At 42.5% G+C, this 14433-nt stretch overlaps 1 protein-coding gene across 1 annotated transcript in view; it reads left to right on the plus strand.

The window, feature by feature from the left end:
* LOC122551610 (polypeptide N-acetylgalactosaminyltransferase 5) overlaps positions 1-14433 on the plus strand; it is a 74387-nt gene that overhangs the window by 26037 nt on the left and 33917 nt on the right. Inside the window, exons 3-4 of the mRNA XM_043693792.1 lie at positions 1514-1633; positions 8897-9032. Of these exons, the coding sequence (XP_043549727.1) occupies positions 1514-1633; positions 8897-9032 (256 nt within the window). The remainder of the gene's footprint in view (positions 1-1513; positions 1634-8896; positions 9033-14433) is intronic.

The raw sequence follows: 14433 nt of genomic DNA on the forward strand, positions 1-14433 counted from the left end.
GGGGAAATGAGAAAGCTGTTGAAATCCACATTGATGCCCTGGGGTTGAAGTGTTCCGAGGCGGAAGATGAGGCGTTCTTCCTCCAGGCGTCTGGTGGTGAGGGAGCGGTGGTGGAGGAGGCCCAGCACCTCCATATCCTCGGCAGAGTGGGAGGGGGAGTTGAAATTTTGGGCCACGGGGCGGTTTGGTTGATTGGTGTGGGTGTCTCGGAGATGTTCCCTAAAGCGCTCTGCTAGGAGGCGCCTAGTCTCCCCAATGTAGAGGAGACCGCATCGGGAGCAACGGATACAATAGATGATATTAGTGGATGTGCAGGTAAAACTTTGATGGATGTGGAAAGCTCCTTTGGGGCCTTGGATAGAGGTGAGGGAGGAGGTGTGGGCGCAGGTTTTACAGTTCCTGCAGTGGCAGGGGAAGGTGCCAGGATGAGAGGGTAGGTTGTAGAGGGGGCTTGGACCTGACCAGGTAGTCACGGAGGGAATGGTCTTTGCGGAAGGCGGAAAGGGGTGGGGAGGGAAATATATCCCTGGTGGTGGGGTCTTTTTGGAGGTGGCGGAAATGTCGGCGGATGATCTGGTTTATGCCCGAAACGTCAATTTTACTGCTCCTCGGATGCTGCCTTATCTGCTGTGCTCTTCCAGCACCACTAATCCAGTTATTTGTAAAGATTCCACTGACACAAAATTACATGGGTTGCCCAGGAATTACCTCCAATATCTTCCCTTGAATTGGGTCATCCTGATTCTCATTGGCATTTTTCTGCTCCACTATAATACAGTGGAATCACAGTGGAACCAATTTGAACTACCCATCCAGCAATTCCAATGAAGTCACACCTTTGATTGGTGTTTTGCAATTAAAGTGTAAAAATAAACAAGTATTTTTTAATTAATTAGAAATAATACTGAAATTATTTTAAAAATTCCAGGTGATGCAATGGATAATAACTCAGAATATTATATTTTTAATGAGAAACTAAATCACTTACATTGTCAGTTGATGGGGTGGCACAGTGGCTCAGTGGTAGCACTGCTGGCTCACAGTACCAGGGTCCCAGGTTCAATTCCAGCCTTGGGTGAATGTCTGTGTGGAGTTTGCACATTCTCCCCATATCTATGTGGGTTTCCTCTGGGTGTTCCGGTTTCCTCCCACAGTCCAAAGATGTGCAGGTCAGGAGAATTGACCATGCTAAATTGCCCATAGTGCTAGGTGCATTAGTCAGAGGGAAATGGGTCTGGGTGGGTTACTCTTCAGCGGGTCAGTGTGGACTGGTTGGGCCGAAGGGCCTGTTTCCACACTGTCTAATCAAATGTGGCAGTTGAATTATCATCTTTTCTTTCTTAATTTCCTCATTTATTTCATGAGAGTACTTCTACCCAAGTTCTTTCTGCATCTGAAATAAGAAAGATTATAAATAAAATTGGATGGTTTTTCATGTCCAAATGCAAAAATATTATCTAATTATTTCATTGAGAATCAACTAATCAACACATTTTGCTTTTCTCTTATATAGAATATCTGAAAGAAAATTTAGATAAATACATGTCGCAATTCCCAAAAGTTCGTGTTATTCACCTACACGAACGTCATGGTTTAATACGAGCCAGACTTGCAGGTGCAGCTGTTGCTACAGGTACGATATGATTATTTTTCTCAAATTTGTTTTATTTCTTTCATTTGTCTTAGGCTTCAAGGAGGTAAAGAGATTCGATTGAACTACTATTCACTGAAATGATAAATGTCAAGATTTTGTGTTTAAAATTAACTTCTAATGTTAAAATTACTAATGACAAAACACCATAAACTAATCGCTTTTTTTTAGTTTGTAGGCATTAAACATTTTAAACAACCAAATGAAGTTTTCTACAGCTCTTCGACAAATGAAAATTTTCAGTTTTGTTATGTTACTCAGTCTCTTATGGAGATGATCACTTCTCCTGGAACCAATTTACGATGTTTTTTCAGCACCCTGAGGATTTTGCTTCTGTTCTTTTCCTTTTTGAATACGATCTTACACATTGAGCGATTTCCTCAGGATTTCCTCAGGATTTTCTTTCTATCTCCAACTCGGTAAACATTCCAGCTTTGTTTCACTTTACCATGAATGTGGTTTACAAAATGAGTGTGAACGCCCACCCACGTTCCATGTAGTGAACAGTAGAGACAGCAGTTTCTCTATTTAAAGTGCAGGTTAGGCCAACATCTGTCGTGTTCATTTCCCTCAATTATCTGCAGATCAACCAAGATCAAAATTACAACAACCTTCAGTCAATGATATCTCCAGAAATTTAGATAATCCTGTATTCTGATCTCAAAATAGCATTCTCTATCGTCCACTCCATGGCACCATGAAACTCCTTCAACCCTGTATGCATGCTGAAATAGTGATCAACTATATCTAATAACCACTGCTTTTCATCTTAGAGTCAAAGGAACAGTTCCAACATAACTATTTATTCCTTGATTTTCACAACAATTTTTGAGTTTTCAACTTAGCCCTCTCATTGCAGACTTGGAAATGTTTATCATTGTCTCCAGGTGTTAACATTTAACTCCTTTTCAGTACCACAGTGTAAACCTTTGCTCAGTGCCCTGGTGAACTGTCAGCATAGGTTACATGACTCCTTTGATTTTATTCCAAGTTTACAGTCCAAAATTACGAAAGTCCTTTAAACCAAAAGCTCTAAAACAACTGATCGTGTTATGGAACCACATTCTATACACACTCCCCTTTGCGTGAAAAATTTACCCCTTAGGTCCCTTTTAAATTTTTCCCCTCTCACCCTAAACCTATGCGTTCTAGTACTGGACTCCCACACCCCAGAGAAAAGACCTTGTCTGTTTACCTTATTCATGCCTGTCTTGATTTTATAAACCTCTGTAAGGTCAACGCTGGCAACATCTTTGTAGGTCTTTTCTGAACCCTTTCAAGTTTCGCAATATCCTTCTGATAGGAGGGAGACCAGAATTGCACACAATATTCCAAAAGTGACCTAACCAATGTCCTGTACAGCAACATGACCTCCCAACTCCTATACCCGATGATCTGACCAATAGAGGAAAGCAGACCAAAAGCCGCCTTCACTATCCTATCTACCTGCAACTCCGCTTTCAAGGAACTATGAACCTGCACTTCAAGGTCTCTTTAGCCAGCAACACTCCCCAAGACCTTACCATTAAGTATTTAAATCCTGCCCTGATTTGCCTTTCCAACATGCAGCACCTCACATTTATCTAAATTAAACTCCATCTGCCACTCCTTGGCTCATTGAGCCATCTGATCAAGATCCCGTTGTATTCTGAGGTAACCTTCTTCACTGTCTACTACAATTTTGGTGTCATCTGCAAACTTTAACTGTACATCCTATAATGTAGAGGTGTTTAGAGCAAAAGATTACAGTGTCTTGCGACTAAAATGATATATTGAAGATACCTAGTTTGCTGTTAAGTCTTTCTGTTAAGATCTAGGTTTGTTCAATATATCTTTTTAGTTGCATGACACAGTAATCTTTTGCTATAAATTTTGTGTATTACGATCCTCTTCCAAAGCTACCTGATGAAGGAGCAGTGCTGTGAAAGCTAGTTCTTCCAAATAAACCTGTTGGACTATAACCTGGTGTGTGATTTTTAACTTTATACCTCCTATGTTCTCATCCAAATAATTTACATAAATTCTTCAGCTTCTTTTTCTTTCTCTCTCATCCCCTTTCTTGGCCTCTGACATCCAACCCCAGCCTCTGACTTTCAACCTCCAAAGCAGAGTCAGAGGTTGGGGGAGACACCAGGGGTTAGTGGCTGGAGCGGGGATACTGACCAGCAGCGGTCCGAAGTGGGGGTGCAGTGACCAGCAGCCAGAGCAGGGATGCTGGTGGCCTAGAGCTTATGCCCGAAACGTCGATTCTCCTGCTCCGTGGATGCTGCCTGACCTGCTGCGCTTTTCCAGCAACACATATTTCAGCTCTGATCTCCAGCATCTGCAGTCCTCACTTTCTCCTATAGCAGGGATGCCAGGGAAGTGTTGCCAGCAGTCCAAAGCAAGGACACAAACAGCTAGCAGCTGGAGCAAGGGTGCCTGCGACCAGCAGCCCCATGCAGTGCAGGGGTAGTGGCCTGGTGCAATAGCATGGTGACAGCCGGCAGTCAGACCATAAGGAAGCACCATGTTCTCCTGCGGAGAGCCTTTGGGGAGAGACTGTGATAATTGTTTTTTATTTGTTTCTTGTTTTTTTCTGACCTATGACCATATTGTGTCTAGCTGTAATATAACTTTTTTCTTCATTTCTCTATTCTGTAGCTAAGAATTGTATCAAGGTACCTTTATACTAAAACAGCACTCTATGTGGTGACTTATAAACTTTTCACTGTACTCATTTGAGTGCATGTGACAATAAAGCTAATTCAATTCAATTCAAATGGATGATCCACCTCCAGCATCACAGATGCAAGTCTTCAGCCAGTTTGGTTCACTCCAGGTGATATGGACAAATAGCTGAAGATACATGATGTTGCAAAGGCTATGAAACATGTCAATGCTCCGTCTATAAAATTGAATGCTCCAAAACCAACTGCACCCTCAACCTAATACATATACAATGCTAGCATCTACCCAGCAATGTGGAAAATTGCTCAAGGATCTCCTGTTCGTAAAAAAAAAGGACCCATCCAACCTGGCCAATTATCACCGCCTCAGTCTGCAAAATAGTGGGAGGAGTTGTCAACAATGCAAACAATAATCTGCTCAACGACTCTCAGCTTTGATTCTGCCAGGCCCACTCAGCTCCTGATTTCATTTCAATCTTAGTCAAAACATTACAAAAGGACTGAATTCGAGGGGAAGTGAGGGCGACTACCCTTGACATCAAGGTAACATTTGACCTCGAAGGAGCCCAATCAAAACTAGTTTGAATGGAAATCAGGAGGATATCTGTCTACTGGTTGTAATCATAACAAGTACAAAGATGGTTGTGGTTGTTGGAAAGCATACCACTAAGGTGTAGGTATTCGCTGCAGCAAGTTCTCAGGATAGCATTCTAGCCCAATTCTTGTCAGCTGCTTCATTAATGACATTTCCTCCACCATATGACCCAAAGTGAGACATTGGCTGATGATATCACAATATTTTGCACAATTTGCGACTCTTTGCATATTAAACGGTCCATGTTCAGATGTAGAAAGACATGGACAATATTCAAGCTCAGAGTAGAGTGGCTAATAACATTTGTGTCATAAAAATGACAGACAATGACAATCTGCAATAAGAGAGAACCCAGATATTCCCTCTTAATGTTCTGGTGAGATAGCAAAGCTGTATCTCCCAATATCAACATCCAAGAACTTACCATTGATGAAAAACTGAACTGAACCAGCCAAATAAATACTGTGGCCATAACAGCAGTTCAGAGGTTCAACTCTGTGGCAAGTAACTTATTTCGTGACTCTTCAAAGCCTGTTGACCAAATACAATGCATCTGACACCTCTGTCATTCACTGCCTCCACCACTGATGTGTAGTGATAGCAGTACATAATATTTACAAGATGCTCTGTAGCAATGCACCAAGGTTTCTTAGACAGCATCTTCCAAATCCATGACCTCTACCAGATTGATGGACAAGATAATTAGATACATTGGAACACGATCACCTGCAGGTTCCCCTCCAAACTATGTATAATCTTAACTTAGAACTATATAGAAATACAGAAAACAGGATCAGGTTTAGGCCATTCAGCCAGTTGAGCCTCCACCACCATTCAATATGATTATAGCTGATCATCCAACTCAGATCCTTAGTCAAAACATGTACAAAAGGACTGAACTCAAGGGCAAGTGAGGATGTCTGCGCTTGATATCAAGGTAGTATTTGACTTCCTTCTCCCCATATCCTTTGATTCTTTTAGCCCTAAAAACTATACCTACCACTTTCTTGAAAATATTCAATGTTTTTACCTTAACCACTTTCTATAGCAGAGAATACTGCGTGTCCTTGATAAGTATGTACTTGTCAGGTAGCGAGGAAGTGGCCAAGCAAGAGAGCCATGGTTTATGAAAGAAGTTGAACTTCTTGTCAAGAGGAAGAGGAAGGCTTATGTTAGGATGAGATGTGAGGGTTCAGTTAGGCCTCTTGAGAGTTACAAGTTAGCCAGGAAAGACGTAAAGAGAGAGACAAGAAGAGCCAGGAGAGGACATGAGAAGTCGTTGGCAGGTAAGATCAAGGAAAACCCTAAAGCTTTCTACAGGAATAAAAGAATGATCAGAGAAAGATTAGGGCCAATCAAGGATAGTAATGAAAGCTGCGCATGGAGACCGCGGAGGTAGGAGAAGCACTAAATGAATATTTTCTATCAGTATTCACACTGTAAAAAGACAATGTTGTCAAGAAGAATACTGAGATAAAGGCTACTAGACTAGATGGGATTGAGGTTCACAAGGAGGAGATGTTAGCAAGTCTGGAAAGTGTGAAAATAGATAAGTTGCCTGGGTCGGATGGATTCCCTAGGATTTTCTGGGAAGCCAGGGAGGAGATTGCAGAGCCTTTAGCTTTGATCTTTATGTCGTCATTGTTTTACAGGAATAGTGCCAGAAGACTGGAGGATAGTAAATGTTGTCCCTTGTTCAAGAAGGAGAGTAAAGACAACTCTGGTAATTATAGACCAGTGAGCCTTATTTTGGTTGTGGGTAGTGTTGGAAAAGGTTATAAGAGATAGGATTTATAAACATCTAGAGATGTTTGATTAGGGATAGTCAACACGGTTTGTGAAGGGTAGGTCATGCCCCATAAACCTTATCGAGTTCTTTAAGATGATGACCAAACAGGTGAATAAGGGTAAAGCGGTTGATGTGGTATACATGGATTTTAGTAAGGCATTTGATAAGAATCCCCACGGTAGGCTAATGCGCAAAATACAGAGCATGGGATTGAGGACGATTTAGTGGTTTGGATCTGAAATTGGCTAGCTGAAAGAAGACAGAGGCTGGTGGTTGATGGGAAATGTTCATTCTGGAGTTCAGTTACTAGTGGTGTAACGCAATGATCTGTTTTGGGGCCACTGCTGTTTGTCATTTTTATAAATGACCTGGATGAGGGTGTAGAAGGATGGGTTAGTAAATTTGAGGATGACAGTAAAGTTAGTGGAGTTGTGGATAGTGTAGAAGGATGTTGCAGGTTACAGAGGGACATAGTTAAGCTCAGAGCTGGGCTGAGAGGTGTCAAATGGAGTTTAATGCGGAAAAGTGTGAGGTGATTCACTTCACTTTGGATGGAGCAACAGGAATGAAGGGTACTGGGCTAGTGGTAAGATTCTTGGTATATAGATGAGCAGTGTCCATGACATAGATCCCTGAAAGTTGCCTCCCAGGTTGGTGGATTTTTAAGAAGGTATACGGCGTGTTAGCTTTTACTGGTAGAGGGATTGAGTTTCAGAGCCACAGGGTCATGCTGCACCTGTACAAAACTCTGGTGCAGCCACACTTGGAGTTCTGGTCACCGCATTGTACAAAGAATGTAGAAGCTTTGGAATGGGTTCAGAGGAGATTTATTAGGATGTTGCCTGATATGGAGGGAATGTCTTATGAGGAAAGGCTGAGGGACTTGAGGCTGTTTGTTTTAGAGAGAAGAAGGTTGAGGGTGACTTAATTGAGACATAAAAGATAATCAGAGGGTTAGAAAGGGTGGACAGTGAGAGCCTTTTTCCTCGGATGATGATGGCTAGCACGAGGAGACATAGCTTTAATTGAGTGGTGATAAATACAGCACAGATGTCAGAGATAGTTTCTTTACTGAGAGAGTAATAGGGGCATGGAACGCACTGCCTGCAACAGCAATAGACTCGCCAACTTAAAGAGCATTTAAATTGTCATTGGATAAACATATGGATGAAAATGGAATAGTACAGGATCAATGGGCTTCATATTGGTTCCACAGGTCGGCGCAAGTCGGGAGCCGAAGGGCCTATACTGTGCTGTTATCTTTCATGTTCTATGTTCTAGAATTCCATAGGTTTGCCACTCACTGGGAGAATAAATCATCTCAATCTTAAATTGCGTCCCATGTATCCTTAGATTGTGACCCCTAGTTATGGGCTCCCTTGTTTTTGGGAACATCTTTCCTGTGTTTACCCTATCTAGTCCTGTTAGAATTGTATAGGTTTCTATGAGATCTAGTGAATATAGTTCTAACCAATCCAGTCTCTTCATATGTCAATCCTGCCACCCCAGGAATCAGTGTGGTAAAATGTTTGCACTCCCTCCACAGCCAGAACATCCTTCATCGGATAAGAAGACCAAAATTGAATGCACTTTTACGTGGTTTCAACAAGATCCTGTACAATTGCAGCAAGATATCCCTGCTTCTGTACTGGAAACCATTTGCTGTGAAGACTAACATAGCAATTGCTTTCCTCACTGCCTGCTGCCCCTGCATGCTTACGTTAGTGACTGGTGTACAAAGACACCAAGATCTTGTTAGCTTCCTCCTTTCCCAATATATCATTGGTCAGATAATAATCTGCCTTCCTGTTTTTGCTATCAAAGTGGATAACCTCATGTTTATCCACATTATGCTTCATCCACCATGCATTTGCCTTCTCATTCAACTTGTCCAAATCTCTTCACAGTTGACCCTTCCACCCAATTTTGGGTCATCTGCAATATTGCAATTTCTTCACTTCTCTTTCTGCAAAATCCTAGAATTCTCTCCCTATCTACACCATATGCACTGCAACAGTTCAGGAAGACAGCTCACCATCAACTTCTCAAAGGTAATGAGGGATTGGTGCTAAATGCTGGCCTAACTAATGATGCATATGTTCTGTAAATGAATGGAAATAAAAGGTATTTGTAATTATTTTGAAGGTTGCATTGTTTTCATCGAAAGCTCACACTTCCTTTTTCACTTTTAGGTGATGTGTTAACATTTTTGGACTCCCATGTCGAATGCAATATTGGCTGGCTGGAGCCACTTTTAGAAAGAGTCTATTTAAAGCGAACAAAAGTAGCCTGTCCTGCGATTGAAATCATTAATAATGAGGATATGAGGTACAGTTATATATTTCTGTTTGATACAAATGTGGATTGTTGCATGGTTACTTTATATTGTTAAAAATCACACAACACCAGGTTATAATCCAACAGGCTTATTTGGAAGCACTAGCTTTCGGAGTGCTGCTCCTTCAACAGCTGGTTGTGGAGCATAAGATTGTAAGATACAGAATTTATAGCAAACGCTTACAGTGTGATGTAAGTGAAAGCATATATTGAAAAAGACCTGGATTGTTTATTAAGTCTCTCATCTTTTAGAATGGCCATATTGGTTTCAGTTCTTTCATATGTAAATAGCAAAACATTTTTTAAAAGTTACATTCTCAAGTGAACTTTAACAATTGGTGTCGTGTCGGCCCAGGTAATGAATTGAAGGTGTGAGCTGCCCTGTGTGAGACTGTCTGTGTCACAATGGTCAGACTGATTCTAATCTAAAAAACGGATTTACAGACTCTTACATGGATTCGCGCAATTTTTGAGCAAAGTAATTGTGCAAGTACATGGAATCACAGTTTTTGAGCAAAGTAATTGAGCAAGTACAAATTCACCCCACAAACTTATATGTGTATCCCGAGCCTCTATCGCAACATTACAAATTTCTTACAGAAACTCAGCACCTACGGAGCAGTCATTGTGTGTCACAATGGACGTTTCAGCACTCTACACCAGCATCCCCCACAATTATGGCATTGCGGCAACAGCCTCAGTACTCACTACCAACAGCTGCCAATCTCCAAGCACCATCCTACAACTCATCCGCTTTATCCTGGATCACAATGTCTTCACTTTTGACAACGAGTTCTTCATCCAGACACATGGTACAGCCATGGAGACCAAATTTGCACGCCAATATGCCAACATTTTCATGCACGGGTTTGAACAAGACTTCTTCTCTACGCAGGACCTCCAACCAACACTATACACCAGGTACATTGACAACAATTTCTTCCTTTGGACCCATGGCAAGGAGTCACTGAAACAACTACACAGTGATATCAACAAGTTTCATCCCACCATCAAACTCACCATGGACTGCTCTCTACTATCTGTCTCATTCTTGGACACATGCATCTCCATCAAGGATGGGCAACTCAGCACCTCACTCTCCCGCAAACCCATGGATAACCTCACGATGCTGCACTTCTCCAGCTGCCACCTGAAACATTTTAAACCGGAATGCCCTATCGACAATTCCTACGTATACACAGGATCTGTTCAGATGAGGAAGAACGTTACAGGCACCTGGAAGTACTCAAGGATGCCCTCAGAAGAACGGGGTACGATGCTCAACTCATCAACCGTCAATTCCGACATGCCACAGCGAGGAACTATAATGACCTCCTTAGGAGACAGACACGAGCTGCAACCAACAGGGTACCCTTCATTGTCCAGAACTTCCCAGGAGCCGAAAAATTACGCCATGTTCTTCATAGCTTGCAACACATTATTAGTGAGGATGAGCACCTCACCAAGACCTTCCCCACACCTCCACTTCTTGCCTTTAAACAACCACCAAACCTCAAACAGATCACTCTTCGTAGCAAACTGCCCGGCTTTCAAGACAATACCATTCAACCTTGTCACAGTAGATGCTGTAAGATGTGTCAGAATGTTGACGCAGATACCACCATTATGCATGGGGACATCTCCCACCATGTATGTGGCAAGTACTCATGTGACTCAGTCAACATTATCTGTCTCATACGCTGCAGGCAAGGATGTCCTGAGGCATGGCACATTGGCAAAACCTAGCAGAGGCTACAGTAACGGATGAATGGACACCGCACAACAACAGACAGGAGTGTTCCCTCCTCGTCAGAGAACACTTCAGCGGTCCAGGACATTTGACCTCGGACATTCCGTGATCGTCCTCCAAGGCAGACTTCAGAATAGGCAACAACAAAAAGAAGGGCTTATGCCTGAAACGTCGATTTTCCTGTTCCCTGGATGCTGCCTGACCTGCTGCGCTTTTCCAGCAACACATTTTCAACAACAAAAAGTGGCTGAGCAGGGGCTGATAGCCAAGTTTGGTACCCATGAGGATGGCCTCAACCAGAACCTTGGGTTCATGTCACATTACAGGTGACCCCATTGCACTATACACACATACAAACAGATGCACACACACAGACACACACACACTCCTACGGACACACACACTCTCCTACAGACCCATACACTCATGCAGACCTTCTCTCATACGCTAACACATACACTCCACAATCACACACACTGTCTCACAGACTTATACCCCTTTACACACATACACACACTCTCTCACAGGCACTCATAACCCAACCCCCCCCACACACACACACACACACATGCTCAAAAACTGCATGAATGTGTAAAAATTCTGTAAATCCGTTTTTTAGATTAGAATCAGCCTGACCATTGTGGCACAGTCTCACACAGGGCAGCTCACACCTTCAATTCATTATTTGAGCCGACATGACACCAATTGTTAAAGTTCACTTGAGAATGTAACTTTTAAGAAATGTTTTGCTATTTACATACGAAAGAACTGAAAACAACATGGCCATTCTAAAAGATGAGAGATTTAACAAACAATCCACTTCTTTTTCAATATATACTTTTACTTTCACTTACATCCCACTGTAAACGTTTGCTATAAATTCTGTGTCTTACAATCTTATACTTCAAAACCAGCTGATGAAGGAGCAGCGCTCTGAAAGCTAGTGCTTCCAAATAAGCCTGTTGGATTATAACCTGGTGTTGTGTGATTTTTTAACTTTGTACACCCCAGTCTAACACTGGCATCTCCAAATCATTACTTTATATTGGTTGTCTGACATCAGTAGAATTAAAGGTAGAGTATTCCATTGGGAATTTCTTCAGGTACACTACCAATGACCACATGTACTTCAACAGAATATTGGCTGAGACCCTGGATAAATGCATAAACGTGGCTTCTGAAATTACATCTACTTGTCAGCAATGGTCAGTAGTAAATTTCCTACATTCAGTCTCTGTAACAAAGGGTGGAATCTTTGAGGTGTCTGAGCAATACGGACTGTGGAGGATATATTACATGATCAGATGACAAGTCCGAAAAGTCCAAAACGTGTGCCATCATTTATGGTTTCAACAAGCAGTTTGGCAAGACTCTCACTAGGCAGCAGTTCATTCCTGATGAAAGGTTTCTGCCCGAAACATCGATTTTTCTGCTCCTCGGTTGCTGCCTGACCTACTGTGCTTTTCCAGTACCACTCTAATCTTGACTCTAATCGCCAGCATCTGTAGTCCTCACTTTCACCGAGCAGTGCATTGCCAATTGAAGTGATTATTGCTTGTTAAACACCTTGTTGATCGCACATTGTGCCTCATTAATATTCATCCTGCAATCTTCACAAACTTGCCAAACAAACTAGCTGTCAGGAAAAGTCAACTAATGCAGCACCTAATGGATACGGTTCACCACTTGCTCCGATCAACCTCCATATTGCCTACAAACAAACCACAGACCAGAGCACTACCCACATGCACCTTCCTCCATAAACATTGGCATGCGGCTTCCAGCTACCACTTTTGACCATCTTGACACCTCTCCGATGCATTATCAGTACACTCTGGAAACACAGATTAGCATTCCAAGGCAGTTCATCATTGAAAGACTGTAGCAGTGAGACTTTGCACATTGACGCTGAGTTCACAGACTGGACTAGGCAGCATCTGAAGGCTGCTTGCTTGCTTGCTCTTTTAACATTCACTCACTTCGTAATTACCCACTGATTTCATGCCTTACATTGTTTTGTCACTTAGCATGGTCTCACAACCAGGCAGTTTGCCTTGCTGCTCAGAAGCATTATCGGGACCTACATCTTGCTATACAACAATATGTAAGATCAATGCCTCACCCTGCTTCGTCTGCTGATAATTTATGCAGCAGACATACTGCATGTGTCGAAAGCAAGCAGCCATGTCTCAAAGTCTGAGGGGAACAGTTCTCACTAAAGTCCATGAAGAAACCCATCAGTCAAGGATTCCTAGCACAGTAAGTCAAGAGGCAGCATGACATACCATGCCAGCAGATTGGCCAGAGATAGGCTTCCAGTTGGGCTTTTGTCAGTCAAGTGATCCATGTCTCCTTAGTCTAGAGAGTAGTCATGTTCTGTCCTTTGACTCCTTAGTACCAGGTCAGGTGAGTGTATAGGTACAAGTTATTGGGATGGGCACTGACTGGTCATGTTGGTCAAATGATCACAATCAGTTTGTCGGATCCATCCCCAGAAAACAAGGGGAGAAAGGAAGGGGTGGTGAGTGGTAGAAAAGGGAGGATGTTGCTGCGGAAGGTTAGTCTACTGCACTTCAGGCTCTGAAAGATGGCACAATTCACTTGTAAACATGGTCAAGGGGGAGGTATGATTAAGCATGGCTTGGGAGGAGGAAATCATCCAATATATGACGTCGGTGGTGGGGAAGTTGTTGGAGGGAATCCTGAGGGACAGGATGTGCATGTATTTGGAAAGACAAGGACTGATTAGGAATAGTCAACATGGCTTTGTGCATGAAAAATCATGTCTCACAAACTTGATTGAGTTTTTTGAAGAAGTAAAAAGAGGATTGATGAAGGCAGAGTGGTAGATGTGATCTAAATGGACTTCAGTAAGGCGTTTGACAAGGTTCCCTATGGAGACTGTTTAGCAAGGTTAGATCTCACGGAATACAGGGAGAACTAGACATTTGGATACAGAACTGGCTCAAAGGTAGAAGACAGAGGGTGGTGGTAGAGGGTTGTTTTTCAGACTGTAGGCCTGTGATCAGTGGAGTGCCACAAGAATCGGTGCTGGGTCCACTACTTTTTGTCATTTACATAAATGATGTGGATGTGAGCATAAGAGGTACAGTTAGTAAGTTTGCAGATGACACCAAAATTGGAGGTGTAGTGGACAGCAAAGAAGGTTACCTCAGATTACAACAGGATCTTGATCAAATGGGCTAATGGGCTGAGAAGTGTCAGATGGAGTGTAATTTAGATAAATGCGAGATGCTGCAATTTGGGAAATCAAATCAAAGCAGGACTTATACACTTAATGGTAAGGTCCTGGGGATTGTTGCTGAACAAAGAGACCTTGGATTGCAGTTTCATAGCTCCTTGAAAGTGGAGTCACAGGTAGATAGGATAGTGAAGAAGGTGTTTGGTATGCTTTCCTTTATTAGTCAGAGTATACGAGTTGGGAGGTCATGTTGCGGCTATACAGGACATTGGTTAGGCCACTGTTGGAATATTGCGTGCAACTTGAAACGTTTCAGAAAAGATTTGCAAGGATGTTGCCAGGGTTGGAGGAATTGAGCTATGGGGAGAGGCTGAATAGGCTGGAGCGTCGAAGGCTGGCGGGGTGACCTCATACAGGTTTATAAAATCCTGAGGGATATG

This window comes from Chiloscyllium plagiosum, chromosome 7 (assembly GCF_004010195.1).
Source record: "Chiloscyllium plagiosum isolate BGI_BamShark_2017 chromosome 7, ASM401019v2, whole genome shotgun sequence".
NCBI lineage: Eukaryota > Metazoa > Chordata > Chondrichthyes > Orectolobiformes > Hemiscylliidae > Chiloscyllium > Chiloscyllium plagiosum.